Source organism: Colossoma macropomum, unplaced genomic scaffold (assembly GCF_904425465.1).
Source record: "Colossoma macropomum unplaced genomic scaffold, Colossoma_macropomum, whole genome shotgun sequence".
Lineage (NCBI taxonomy): Eukaryota > Metazoa > Chordata > Actinopteri > Characiformes > Serrasalmidae > Colossoma > Colossoma macropomum.
Window position 1 is genome coordinate 33,858,547 of NW_023494796.1, and position 15,304 is coordinate 33,873,850.

General features: G+C 42.2%; 1 protein-coding gene across 1 annotated transcript in view; it reads left to right on the forward strand.

Moving 5' to 3' along the window:
- eys (eyes shut homolog) overlaps positions 1-15,223 on the forward strand; it is a 433,237-nt gene extending 418,014 nt beyond the window's left edge. The window contains exons 44-47 of the mRNA XM_036583442.1: positions 8,340-8,514; positions 9,982-10,154; positions 12,804-12,965; positions 13,748-15,223. Coding sequence (XP_036439335.1) covers positions 8,340-8,514; positions 9,982-10,154; positions 12,804-12,965; positions 13,748-14,943 — 1,706 coding nt within the window. The 3' untranslated portion in view covers positions 14,944-15,223. The remainder of the gene's footprint in view (positions 1-8,339; positions 8,515-9,981; positions 10,155-12,803; positions 12,966-13,747) is intronic.
- The last annotated feature ends 81 nt before the right edge of the window (positions 15,224-15,304 follow it).

Here is a 15,304-nt window from a genome sequence, read left to right on the forward strand (position 1 = left end):
CCCATGGAACCTCGCAGAGCAGGTACTATTTGGGTGGGGGATTATTCTCAGCAGTAACACTGACGTGGTGGTGGTGTGTTAGTGTGTGTTGTGCTGGTACGAGTGGATCAGACACAGCAGTGCTGCTGGAGTTTTTAAACACCTCAGTGTCACTGCTGGACTGAGAATAGTCCACCCACCAAAAATATCCAGCCAACAGCGTCCTGTGGGCAGCGTCCTGTGACCACTGATGAAGGACTAGAGGATGACCAACACAAACTGTGCAGCAGCAGATGAGCTATCGTCTCTGACTTTACATCTACAAGGTGGACCGACAAGGTTGGAGTGTCTAATAGAGTGGACAGAGAGTGGACATAGTGTTTAAAAACTCCAGCAGCACTGCTGTGTCTGATCCACTCAGACCAGCACAACACACACTAACACACCACCACCACGTCAGTGTTACTGCAGCGCTGAGAATGATCCACCACCCAAATAGTACCTGCTCTGTGAGGGTCCATGGGGGTCCTGACCACTGAAGAACAGGGTAAAAGGGGGCTAACAAAGTATCAGAGAAACAGATGGACTACAGTCTGTAACTGTAGAACTACAAAGTGCACCTATATAGTAAGTGGAGCTGATAAAATGGACAATGAGCGCAGAAACAAGGAGGTGGTCATAATGTTATGCCTGATCGGTGTATATCCAATCCATCATGCCCTGTGGATGGGGGCATTTTTATCGTATAAGAGACCACTTACATCAGGATAGAAATGTTTTATCACAGGACAAGGGTGATCAGAACAACTTTGGACTGGTTTACAGCGAACTTTCACTCTGAAGCTGGGGTCTCAAACTCAAAGTGCTTGGGGCCCAGTAGCCAGGTGGTCTACTGTAGTAGTATTAGTACTAGTAGTAGTAGAGACAAATTAAAGGAATAGCCTTAGTATATTAGTATGGTTTTGGGTGACCACAAGCTGCCAGAACAGCTTCAGTGTGCCTTGGCATGGATTCTACAAGTCTCTGAAACTGTTCTAGAGGGGTAGAACACCATTCTTCTCAAAGATGTTCCCTCAGTTGGTGCTGTAATGATGGTGGTGGTGAGCACTTTGTAGCACGTCAGTCGAAAATCTCAAATAGGTGTTAAGATCTTGTGACTGAAAAGGCCATAACACATGTTTTGCATCATTTTGTACTCAAAACCATTTCACAGTCCATTGTGCCCTTTTATCCTGGAAGAGGCCACTCACTTAAGGACAGTATGTTTCACTACAGAATCCGAATAACTTGTGCAGTGAGCCTTATTTCTAAAGCAGAGAACTATTGACACTAGCCAGATGGTGTGTTGTTGTAGTAATAGTATAAATACACAGAGCGGTTAACATTTTAGCATTCGCCTGATTTAAGTAAACTTACACTGAATGGTAGAACTGCATGGGACTCTTATTCTGCTGGCATTTCTGCTGAATCTAAATGAACAAGCAAAGTGCCGAGAAAGGAGAGCCCCGCGTTTTCTGTGGATTTATGTTATTCTTTTCATTTCTTAAGCCGGACATGCTGTTTCTAATGCTGTGTCATGAATGTTAGTGAGTTATAGCTAAATTACAGTCATGTTTGTACAGTATGCAGCATTAATGCTGTATTTGAATGGTTCCTTTTGCATGCAGCTCTCTGTTGTTCCCTTTAACCATGTAAGCATCAGCCTAAGCTGATTTTATATAGCTTGTGTTGGATAACCAGCCAGAGTGTCTGATGAGTGAAGCAATTTTAGCCATCAAATATAAATACTTAGCTGCAGAAAAGTGGAAAAAAAAGATCTGCAGGCCATATTCAGGGATACATTGTGAATATGGGATGGGCCATTAGGAGCTGGGATGGTACCTTGGATGCTTAAATGGCCAGTTTTATTACACACTCCTATAATCTAAGAATAGCTCAGCCAGTTTCAGTAGTAGTTACTGAATAATAAGCTTTAGTATGTAAAAAGCCTGAGATTTTAAGGGGTGAAGAACCCTGGCACGGGTGGACCAGGTTAGCAAAATGCCCCCAACAGTAAAACAGAGCTACCGGACCCCCTAGTGTAAGGGTTTAAGCATTCCGCAACCATAATTTTCTTGATGCATGCACTGTCCTCCTTGTGGAGATTATGGTCATCTGACCAGATCACATTATTCCACACGTCTGTAGCCCAGTGCTGATGGTTTTCTCAGATGTGCGTTCGTCTTTGTAATGAGGGCTTTATGCACAGTAAAAAAGTGGAAGGTGAAAGAGGACGACCATCAGTAAGATGGATGGATACAATCAGAGGAATCATGAACCAGCCATTCAGAAGCCTGAAGAGCCAAACAGAAGACATGATATTCTGGAGAAACACCATCCATATGGTCACCAGGAGTCTGAAACAACTGGACGGCACTTAGTAATAATAATAATAATAATAATAAATAACCCTACAGACCTCCCAACCTGTATTTTGCATAGCAGGCACGCATTTTAACATCAAAATACACTGGTACGATTTGTCACTCTGAACTACACAAAAATAGTGTGTTCACTTGTGAATGTGCAGTACTTAAGTCTAACTGCAAGAAGAAGAAGAAGAAGAGTTCGGCCAATCATAGTCCTGGGTTCATTCCCAAATGTGTAATGTCAGTCAATTAAAGAGACTGCAAATCGACAGCAATAATAATACTGAATACAATACTGTGAAAAGTCACGTTTAACAGTCTGTGACACGTTACTCTGCCAACTTAAACAACTGGTGAAAAAGCAAGCTAGCTTTGAAAAAGGCCTGTCTCATATTTACATATATCATGTATTCCTGAATGTAGAATTTTTCTGCAGCTTAATATTTATATTTGACGGCTAAATTTGTTTCACTCATCAGACACTGTGGCTGGTTATCCAACACAAGCTATAGAAACTCAGCTTAGGCTGACGCTTACGCTGTTAAAGGCAATGGTAATGGTGTTTATCCCTCTCGTTCACCTTCCTCACTCCATCTGCCTGGCTTCACATTTGAGGACAGTGCTTTTAACTCCTTTGCAGAGGAAAATGGGCTAAAGTGGATGTGTAAAGTGATATTGTGAATTGAGTTAACTTAATGCACACATCCCAACCTTGGGAAGATACTTAACGACAATAATGTGAGCCTAATGTTATGTAATTTGCAAGCTAGCTTGCTTTTTCAGCGCTCTGTCACTCGCACAACAGGGAGAACTGGTGATACTGTAGATCAAACACGACACAAAAGCACCTCTTTCAGTTTAAACGTACCTAAAAGGAGGACTCTGTTTGTCTGGTGTTGATATTTTGCGGTTCACCACTTAAACTACTACGACAGTATAGAGAAATCCAGTCGTCTAGCTGGTGTCTGAATACTGTGATGTCATTTGTAGCTAAAAATAATCTGTTTTCTTTCTTAAATTATGACTATTACAAAATAGCCGTGCTTTTCCAGCTGGTAAAAACAGCTCAGCAGACACTTTCTCCCACTGTCCCATGACAGATCTGTGAAATGTTCCACTGTTTGGTGAGTGTTTGTCGTGTTCTGACCATAAAGGATAGTTTAAAACAGCGATTAACCACCCAGGAGCACAAATCAGCCTTCAAACTTGAAAGAAATAATGATTTGACATTTATCGCGGTATGTATCGATATCGAACGATATGAATTTTGTTTATCGTGATAACATTTTTGGCCATATCGCCCAGCTCTACCTAGGAAGTTACGGGGAGGTGGGTGTGTGTGTGTTACAGTTAAAATAAACATGACCTCAGATAAGGACGACACTGACAGGAAGAGAGAGAGCAACTCTGTTGGATAAATAAACTTTACACCACTGCGTACGCCTAATATTTTCCCAAGGTTGGCAGCTCTGACCATGGACGGACTGTTCTTGGTCACGTCCTGCACTGATATTCTCAGTGACCTGAGGAACAGCTGCTCTTCTGTTTTTCCTTACACATCGCTCTAATGTACGAGCATCACGTTAACTGAATGAGCACTTTTGACCACACTTTCACACAGATCTAAATGCAGTCACTTTAGTCCCTGTCGAAACCCTGTCCAGTTGAGCAGTCTTTGTGACTGAAGTCTCTGCCATCCGTTCCCCAGTAACGATCCTTCTTTCAGAGTCACTTAGATCTTTTCCTCTTGCCATCTTGATCCAAAACTGACGTCAACTGGGCCTCCTCGGCATTTTTATACATGCCACCGAGCACAGTAGGATGAGAATTCCTTCATTTCATCACTTATCATGCAGCACACCTGCCTGTATAGTCATATCGCTTTTGTCAGAGGAAAATTTTGTATCTCCACTTTTGGCGTTTTTCAGTTTGTGACATAATTTAAAAGTACCTGTTGTCCTTTACATTGTATGTAAATTTCATGATGAATGGACTAAAAGTAATGACCCAAAATGACTTGGAAAAAAGTCTGGTTCCATAGACTTACTTTAAAAGTAGAGTATGTTTTTTCCTTCTCCTGTAAAGTTACCATTTTGGAGACACAAAGTTTTCTTCTGACAACAGCGATATGCAAAAGATTGGGGGGCCCTGGTCAAATGACATTTTTGGATTTTGAAATGACTGAGTACACTTTCTCTACAGATGACACACTTTGGCTCATTTTAATGCTGAATCTAACATATTGGGGGAAAAAATATCTGCTCAGACCCATCAAGGCATGGAGTCTGCAAGACCTCTGAAGGTACCGTGTGGTATTTGGCACCAAGACATTAGAAGCAGATCTTAAGTTGCAAGGTGGAGCCGCCACAGATAGGATTTGCAGTTCCAGCAAATCTCACAGATGCTCCATGGGATTGAGATCTGGGGGTTTGAAAGTCAGGGCAACACCTTGAACCTCTTCATCAGGTTCCTCAAAGTGTTCTCGAATGTGTGCAGTGTAGCACATTATCCTACTGAAAGAGGCCACCATTGGAGAACATCGTCATGAAGGAGGGTACCTGGTCTGCAGTGATGTTCAGGTAGGTGGCACGTGTCAAATTGACGTCCACATCAATGCCCAGACCGGAACGATGCCCAGAGCATCACACTCCCTTCATTGGCTTGTCTTCTTCCCACAGTGCGTCCTAGTCCATCACTTCCCCAGGTTAACGCTGCACACGTACCCCACTGTTCACGTGATGTAAAAGAAAACGGGACTCATCAGACCAGATGACCTTCCCCCATTACTCCACGGTCCAGTTTCAAAGCTAGCTGTAGGCTCTTTCAGTGGTGGACAGGGTTAGAATGGGCATTCTGACGAGTCTGCAGCTGCACAGCTCCAGACGCAGCAGGTGTGATGCACTGTGCATTGTGAATCCTCATCATAACCATCACTAAAAATTGCTGTGATTGTGCCACAGCAGCTCTTCTGTTAGATGGGATAGACTTTGTCGCCCTCGTGCATCCATGAGTCCAGTACCCTATCAGTGGTTCGTGGACCGCTGCCAGTGGTTACCCACCACTGCTGACCGGGAGCTCCATTCAAGCCTGGCTGTTTTGGAGATGCTGTGACCCAGTTGGCAAACATAATTTGGCCCTATCTCAGGTCTCCACGCCTGCACATTTCTCCACATCCAGCACACCGAATACAGCAACCGTTCAATAAATCCCAGACCTCGACATGTTACGAGATAATCTACGTTCTGCGAGTTGTCATAATGTTTTGGCTCATCGGCGTGAGTGTGTTGTGTATTCATACACACACTTCTTCCTCTTGCTTGCTCTCCGTCTCCCCTGATCTCTCATTTTCTCCATCCCTTGCTCTCTTCCCACTCCCTCCCCACCCTCCTCCCATTCTGCTGCCCGGTTCTTCTCTCCTTAGCTAACGCAAAACAATCACCCACTTAAACCATCTGCCTCTCTTTGTCAACACCACATATTTGCTGTTTTGCCACAGTCACTTGAGAGCAAGCGAGCGTGGGGCGTAGACGGCTTCGCGCCATGAATATTCATGAATGAAAAGAGTGCTGGCATGACTAATTCAGCAGGCAGGCTCTGACTGTAGGCACCGCTGAAGGGCTCGACGATGACCCAAAGCAACTGCTGACCCCGCTCTCCACATATTTTTGCTTTCAGGAGCAAACCTTGTGTTTTCCAAAACGGCAGCTTTTCACAGAGGATATTTCACATAAATATGGCAAAAGGAAGAAAGAGGTGCAAATTCAGTTTGTGTTCAGGGTTTATTTGTTTGCTCCAAGACTCAAAAAAAACTGTTTTAGCAGTTTACAACAGTGGAATTAAAGGAATACTGCTATTACTATGGAATAGATATTTCTCTATTCACGAAACACTTCTAATAGAAGAAGTATAGAATAAGTACAGGGAAAAGTATGGTCGATAATTGACTGTACAAGGCATGATGTGGCAGATTTGGTCGGAAAACGCTGGAGTATTCCTTTAAAACTGGAAGCTTTTTCCGTTGCAGTGATGATGAAAAAGGTACTGGCTCTGATCTTTTATGCTGTGTAAGTAGGACGATAGTAGGAGGATAAGAGACTTGAATATGTGAAAGGCTCCTGAATTTGTTTGAAGTTTTTTGGCATGTTTGGGTTTGTGTCCTGAAAATGCCAGCACAAAAAGCCCCAGAGTCAACATATAAATGCTGTTTTTTTAATTATCGCTTTATGTACTGTAATATATCTCTGTGGGGGAGGGCTTTTATAGGTTAACATAACACTTAAACACACCTTAACTTAGACAGATCTTTGTGGCATTGATTGTCGTTTTGAACGGCTACTGGCCAACAAGGGTGACTCTGCAAAATTCACTGAACCTGCAAGTAATGTACTGTGACTATACAAGTAGTGATGTTAAATCATGTCAACATGCCTCTGGTATGATAGTAATAAGAACAAATAACAATAAATAGCAATACATTTATCTGAAACTGCATTTCAGAACCTGCAAAATTAAAAAAAAAGTGTATTTTTTTCAACTATGTACATAAAATTCTCAAGAAAAAGCAAAGAAATTGAGCGTTTTGACAGAAATCACCAGTTTAATTTCACATATTGTGAAACCACTTCCATTTAGAAGAAGCCCATTACAGCCCATGGCTTTTTGGCAGTCCCGTGCAAAAGTCAGAGACTATCATGTTTAATGTGCAGTCAAAACAGCCATTAGGTACAAGTTATTTGTTTTTGAGGAGATATTTCCGAGAAGATACTCCACTTGCAGTAAAAATCAAAGTTAAAATAAGTTTTAACAGCTAAAATAACACGACTTTCCGAAACTGGAGTTCAGAAAACATGTAAAAGCTACAGAGAAAAGAAGACCTAAGAACCACCTGGAAGAGCTGGTCGACCCCAAAAACTGCCCCCATCAGATAAACAGCGCTTAAAGCTTTCATCTCTGAGAGAGAGGAGAAAATCAAGCTGCTTCAGATCTGAAAACATCCACAGGTGTTTCTGTCCATCCTTCCACTGTGAGAAGACGACTCAGCGCTGTGGGTCTGAAAGGATGTGTAGCTGATCAAGAAGAACCTCACTGAGAAAAGGAGACAGACACATCAAACAAAGAAGCTGAACGATGGACTGACCACCCCAGAGTCCAGACCTCAACATCACTGAATGTGTTTGGATCGTGAGAAGCAGAAAATGCAACCAACTTCTAAGACTGAACTTTGGAGGTGTGTCTGCAGATTCTTTGAGGAACTGAAAGTGAGTCTCCTGAAGAGAATGGAAGCTGGAATAAAGGACACAAGTGGACACACATGATATATTAAGTTGTTGACACTGTTGTGTAATTTCCTGTTAAATACGTGTTTTTTGCTGAAAAAGTGAATAACTTGCACTTAATAGTCACTTTAGCTGAATATTAAAGAAATAAATGGTGGTCTCTGACTTTTGCACAGTATTGTACATTCAAGTGAACATATATTCATCTTAACTAACTCTAAAAAGAACACTTAAACCTGACCCTGGTCCTAATCCTAACTCTAACGCTGCTAATAATCATTAGTAATTTGAGCATTTGTAGGTAAGCTATAGTACACACAGTAATAAATAGTGTGTGTGTGTGTGTGTGTTTGTATTGCTGTACTTGTGGGGACCCCATGTCCTTGCTATGATAGGACTGTATGAAATTTTTATTCAAGTGAGGACATTTTGCTGGTCCTCACTTGAGCATGTGTCGTTTTCACCACAATAACTTTTTTTTTTTTTTTAACTAAAAGAGTAGAAAAATTGCCTTTTGGATACTGAGATTAAGGTCAGGGTTAGGTTTAGGTTTAAGATGTAGTATTATTAAGGTACAGTAACACAAAAATAAATTGAAACCTATGGACGTCCTCATATGTATAGCAAGACAAACGTGTGTGTGTGTGTGTGTGTGTGCACGTTTGTCTTTGAAAAGGCTGCATTTTTGATGTCCTGTTCCGGACGAGAGCAGACGGGAAGTTTCGTGCTCCAGGAGAGCCAGAAGGTCAGCCTGTGTCGGGCCGCAGCGTGGGTCAGTGTGGGGTCACTCCCTGCAGCCTCGTCCACTGCCAGAATGGAGGCACCTGCGTGGACTCGGGATCCTCTGTGTAGTAAGTTTTCACCGTCTCAGTTATTAAAGGACACCATAAAGTACACCGTGACTTTGCCCTGTTCTTAGCTGAGTGTAATTCCAGGCTGTCTGAGTGGGAGTTTTTCACAAACACTGCCAGTCAGGAGTTTCCACACACACACCTACTCTAAACTGCTGTTTTACTGTCTTCCACAGTTTAGAGTTAAAAGTGAGAACATAAAAGCTATTAAATGTGCTCTGATTATACCGCATTTGTCTCAGAAACAAACTTCAAGCATTTTAGCATCGGCTTTTAGACCAGAATGTTTTTTATGTAAAACTGCACTGCAAAAATTATATATTAGCAAGTAAAATAATCTTAAATCTTGTTGATATAGCTAATATTTTTCATTTTGAGATTATTGTAAGCTTAATATAAAATTATTAATGTATTTCTACACATTTATTTCTTGTTTTTAGTGATTTTAGTTTTTAGTTTTTAGTGACTTTAGTCAAAGTGTCTCACTGTGTTGGCAGATAATTTTGCTGGTTGTATAAAATATACTTAAAACAAATTATCTGCCAATATAGTGAGATCGTTTGACTTAAATCACTAAAACGAGTAGAAACGTCTAGAAATAAGTTCAATAATCTTATAGTAAGCATACAAAATCCCATATTGAGAAATACTCTATATAATTACTAGATTTAAGATAATATTATTAGTTTGCAGTGCATATGTTCAGTCAAACATGCCCACAGGACCCTCACAGAGCAGGTACTATTTGGGTGGTGGGTCATTCTCAGCACTGCAGTAACACTGACGTGGTGGTGGTGTGTTAGTGTGTGTTGTGCTGGTCTGAGTGGATCAGACACAGCAGTGCTGCTGGAGTTTTTAAACACCTCAGTTTCACTGCTGGACTGAGAATAGTCCACCAACCAAAAATATCCAGCCAACAGTGTCCTGTGGGCAGCGTCCTGTGACCACTGATGAAGGACTAGAGGATGACCAACACAAACTGTGCAGCAGCAGATGAGCTATCGTCTCTGACTTTACATCTACAAGGTGGACCGACAAGGTAGGAGTGTCTAATAGAGTGGACAGTGAGTGGACACAGTGTTTAAAAATTCCAGCAGCACTGCTGTGTCTGATCCACTCAGACCAGCACAATACACACTAACACACCACCACCACGTCAGTGTTACTGCAGTGCTGAGAATGATCCACCACCCAAATAGCACCTGCTCTGTGAGGGTCCATGGGGGTCCTGACCACTGAAGAACAGGGTAAAAGGGGGCGAACAAAGTATGCAGAGAAACAGATGGACTACAGTCTGTAAACTGTATGGTCAGAGGAGCTGATTTAAATGGACAGTGAGTGTATAAATCCTATTTAAATGTGCCTGTTAAATGTACTGCTGTACTGTACTGTACTGTATTGAGTTCCTCTTAAAGGCCAGTATCATGTTCCCCTGTTTTAAACCCTTTTCCTCTCCTGCCTCTTTAGCTGTCAGTGTGTGTTGGGGTGGAAAGGTGCTCTCTGCTCTGAGAGAGTGTCGTTCTGTGATGCAGAACACTCTCCGCCTCCCTCCTGCGCCCGCGGCTCCACATGCGTCCCGCTTCCGTATGGCTACACCTGTCAGTGTCCTCTGGGCACCGCTGGACAGTTCTGCCAGCAAGGTAAGACTAGTGCTGACCTCTCTTCCGTGTTTAGCACGGCTAAAGTGCATTAGAGTGAAAATCCCTGTTAAACCAGTTAGTAACACAGTTAGCAACAATCACTACGCTCATAAAAAAGATGGTTCTTTACGGGTTCTTTGGTAAAGACAGTGCTTCTATTTAGAACCATAAACACTCAAAGAACCCTTGTTGTTTATGGCTCTATATATCACCAAGAAGGGTTCTGCTGTTGTCACGATGTCAAGCTTGTAACAACAGAACAACCCTTTTTGGTGCTATATAGAACCCTTTTCAAAAAGGTTCTATGTATACAGCACATTCTCCATCAATCTGAAGAATGATTTCGCCATGCAAAGAACCGTTTAAGCATGCAAATGTTTTTTTTGAGTATTCATGGTTCTATATAGAACCATTGTCTTTACTAAAGAACCCTTGAAGAACCATCTTTTTTAAGAGTGTACGGAGAATAACAGTCACTACGGAGTATACTAGGGGCTTGATTTGAGAGGGGGATACAAGGGGATGCCACCCTCCCCCAGTTAAAAACTGTCAGAGGGTTACTGTTTATATTCACAGGGTTCCAGTATAATGGAATGAAAAGAGGAAATTCCACCAAATTTTCAGAATTTTACAGTAGATAAATCGTAAACAGAGCGGTTCAGAGTGGTTTGGTGTGAAACGCTCTGTTCTAGAAAAACTTACTGAGCCAGAACTGTTCACAGTGGTGGTGATAGGAACCAGACGTCCACCTCTAAAAGCTCCCTCACAGAGTTACTACATGAAATGGTTATGAATTCACTGCCTGATGACCGAGACACTGTTTTATGATAGTTCTGTGATAAAATGTCCAGTATAAAACATTTTTTAATTAGTTTATTTTAATACATTAATGGTGAAAGAATATAAGAAGAGTGTTCTAAGGCAAAATAGTCCCCAAAGAAACCTTATTTATTCAGGATTTTTCCATCATTAATATTCTCAGAAGACTCGTGTGGGTTCTCTGGTGGTTCTGGATAGTAAATAAAATGTCTATATTTGTGTTGTAGTCATGGTGACCCCTGGTTTCCATCACCACCACTGTAAAGACATCTGAACCATTTCACACCAAACCATCTTAAACAGTGAATTACGCAGAAATGAAAACAGGTGAAACTCCCCTTTAAAAGAGTCAGATTATTGCTGAGTTACATATTAGAATTTCAGAGAGCTTATAATTTGTACTATATAAATTTATTTAAGCAGTAGAACACAGAGGGAGTGTGTTATCGTGAAATAACATCATGGCTGTGATTTGGTCGCCGTAGATCATCACAGCCGTGATGTTATTGGCGATAACACACTCCTCGAGTGTTCTATTGCTTTAATACAACAGTTAAATAAATAAAGTAATAAATTAATAAACTGGGCCGTGAACGCGGCGTTTAATATGTTTTAATGTTCGCAGTTCCTTTACCAAATTATAGTTCCTTAACGAGCAACTTGTTGCTACGTCAGAGTAACGAGCTCCGCCCACTCGCTGCACAGCCAGCAGTTCGTTCTCCAGCTCCTTACACTAAATTCCCAAACTGTCATCACCACTGAGCAGCTTTTTTGTTTTTTATTGGGCAGTTTTATGGCTCAGTCTGATTTGGTCAGACTCTGAAGATCAGACTACACGTTTGGCGAATGGTGTTGGGTTCATTTCTGGCTGATTCCAGGTTGTTTAGCTGTTCTTCTGTCACAGCTGCCAACTGAAAAGCTGCTCAGTGGTGATGACAGTTTGGGAATTTAGTGTCGTCTCATCTTAAGAGTCTGACCAAATCGGCTGTCGGTCAAATGTGATCTTAAAAGTGTCCGTTTTTTGTTTGTGGCAAAGTAAGAAGTAAAAACGTTCAAACGCCTTGAGCGTCTCCTACAGCTGTCAAAGTCGTTGATTAGCAACGGCGTCTCAGTGGAGTGATACAGTGTTTGTGAAAAACCTGTGATGTTGTGGTGAAATAACAGCACAGTTAGACTGCTGCTCAACCAATCAGCTTGCGTGGCCGGAACTGTTGCATTAAACTATATAATCTGTCGTGTAAAACACAAAACAGTTTGTAAGTGGCACCACAGTCCTCCTTATCCAGGGGTTCTAGACCTCTTTCACAGTGCCAGCCTATTTTGGGGTTAAACATATTTCCCCCTATTTGCCATATATTTATCTTTGTCTGCATTTCAAATGATCAGGCCAGTTATCTTGTAGGCCATGGAAGATTTTGTGGTTGTTTTTGCGGGTCACAAGCTGCGAAAGGTTGTAGAAAATGTAGAAACGTCTCCAAACTTTGCATATGACTGTGATCTGAATCTGATGAAAAGGCAGTATTTTGCATCTTGTTTGCAGAAAGAAAAAATATTCCTTTTTTCACATTGAAACAATCTGTAAAAACCTGCAGACGTGTAAATAAATCAAACGCTAATGTCAGTGTTAATGTCATCAGCTTGTAATTGATTGTGTAATTGCATAGATTTGAACAGTACTGCAAAACTACATAATAAATCCACTTCTAGGGGTTCATTTATTAATACCTTCTCTGATATTTGTGGTTTCTAAAGTGAACAATTGAGAGAACCACTGAGAGACTAAGACCCACAGACCACCAGAATTAAGTTTTTTTTTTTGCCCCCATACAGTTCTGTCCATCACTGACCCGTTCTTCAGCGCTAACCAGTCCTCCTGGATGGCATTTCCTCCGGTCAGCATGAGACACAAGACGAACCTTCAGCTGCAGTTCCAGACTCTGTCACCAGAGGGCATCCTTTTCTACACAGCGCAGTATCTGAGTGCTCGAGCTGGTCAGCAAATCCCAAACTCTTTCAGTGTGTTTTTAGTCTGTGTTTTTCCTGACGTTTTTCCTGACGTCGTAAAACAGCTGCAGCATATATATATATATACATATATATGCAAAAATGCAGCGAGTCAGAACAGAGCTCATTTACATAACTATGCCAGTCTTTTAAGGCACAGTAACAAAAACAAGATTCTAAGGAGTTAAGAGTAGGAAATAGTCATGTACAAATGAATTGACTCTTTTTGTTTTGTACATAAAACATAAGCATTATAAGTGGGGGTAAAAAGGGAGAACCCAAGTAAATTTATCTATCCTCTACAAGGAACGCCCTTAAATGTGGCATTTTGTGCACAGTCTGTGTTTATTTGATTAGTTTAACGTACTGGAAAACCTAAAATATAAAAGGTGCCATAACTTTTGCACAGGCCACACTGTGTTGTTTTTTTTCTTTCCTTTGTCAGATGCTATAAATAAACAGTCACTGTGCATGAAAATGTGCAGAAGTGCACGTTCTGTAGAGAAATTTCAACAAAACATGGCATTTGACTAGGGCGCCCAAACATTTACACACAACTGCATGTAGAACTTGATGGAAAAGCATCCCAGGTGGTTCTTCATGGTGTTGCTTAAGAGAACGCCGAGAGTGTGCAAAGCTACATCGAGGTCAAGGGGGCTACGCTGAAGCACCTAAATTAGAGTAGACAGTGCACGTTAACAAAGACTACAGTATTACCTGTAATGGGTATACAAACAGACTGATCGATCCAATTTGTGTCTTCTTTCAAGGTGACTTCATCAGTGTGTCTCTGTCTGCTGGATTCGTGCAGCTCCGCTACAGTCTAGGAGACGGAACGATCGCTCTGCAGTCTCAAAACAGAGTGGACTGGACCGGCAGGACGTGGCACAAGGTGAAGGCCGGGCGAGTGGGCAACCAAGGCTACCTGGTCCTAGATGACCAAGAGGTGACGCGGAACACCTCAGAGGGTATGACTACTCTGGACGTCACCACAGACATTTTTGTCGGCGGTGTGTCCAGCCTGAACTTGGTGTCGCCCAGTGCAGTGGAGAAAGAGCCAGTGGGTTTCACTGGTGGCATTCGTGAGGTCATTGTTAACGATCGTGACCTGGAGCTCACGGAGGGAGGGGTGCTGAGGGGGGCAAATGTAGGCGACTGGGACGGGACGGGATGCGGGTACAAAGTTTGTCAGAACGGCGGCTACTGCCGGCCCGTCGGTCTCGATTCATTCGTGTGCATTTGCCCCCCACCCTGGACGGGCGCCCGTTGCGATCAGTCCGTTCACTGCGTCGGCAACCGGTGTCAACATGGCTCTCTTTGCGTTCCCAAAGTTGCTACCGCCTCATATTCCTGCGTTTGCGCCCTGGGATGGAACGGGACGTACTGCGATCAGCTGGTATCAATGAGGACCGTACGCTTTGTCGGAAATTCATATCTCAAATACAGAGATCCGAAGTATAATTCGAGAAACCTGATGTACACACAAGTATCATTTAACCTTTCCACCAGCTCGGAAGACGGGCTGGTTCTGTGGATGGGACGGGCGGAAAGTGAGGACGATGACTATCTCGCTGTGGGAGTTCAGAACGGTCATTTAAAAGTTGCCATGAATCTTGGCGAAAAGGTAGCTCTTCCGCTCATCTCCCGGGACGCGATGCTATGCTGCGAACGGTGGAATTACGTTTCCATCACCCTCAATCGCACTGTCGTCCAGGCTTTTGTTGATGGCGAGAGGGTTATTTTTGAAGACATTGACCCTTTCGAGCGCTATGTTGCCAATAATTACGGAGGTGTCTATTATTTCGGAGGGTTTGAGTTGAACAGAGATGTAGCATCAGTCTCATCTGGTCTCTTCACCACCGGGTTTGTGGGAAGCATCAAAGATGTTGTTTTGTATCAAGACACAAGAGCACTGCAGTTTCTTCAAACCTATGAGGGCTTTAATGTTTATCAAGGAGAAGATTAGATGTCCTGTACTACACAGTAGTTTTAGAAATGTAATTTTAAATGCATTTATTGGTGAAATTTTAGAAATGAATTCCTTTGAAAATTTTGTCATTCGATCATATGGATTTGGTTACGAGAAATGAGGAAGGAAAGTCTGCAACCTTAAAATCTCCACTGGACTCTCTGTTTATACAGTGGTCATTTTAGTAAATGTTTTGCAGGTGCTCTTGTGGCTGATCAGTCTTTTTCAGCAGAAACCAAAAATAGAATGTTTTCTGTTCTTTCTTTCAAGGTGCTAACCTCTTGTCAAATGTATACAATGTTTGCTGTTCTTTTTATCTCCTCTGCAGGGCATTCTGTACATTCTGTACATTGAAAAA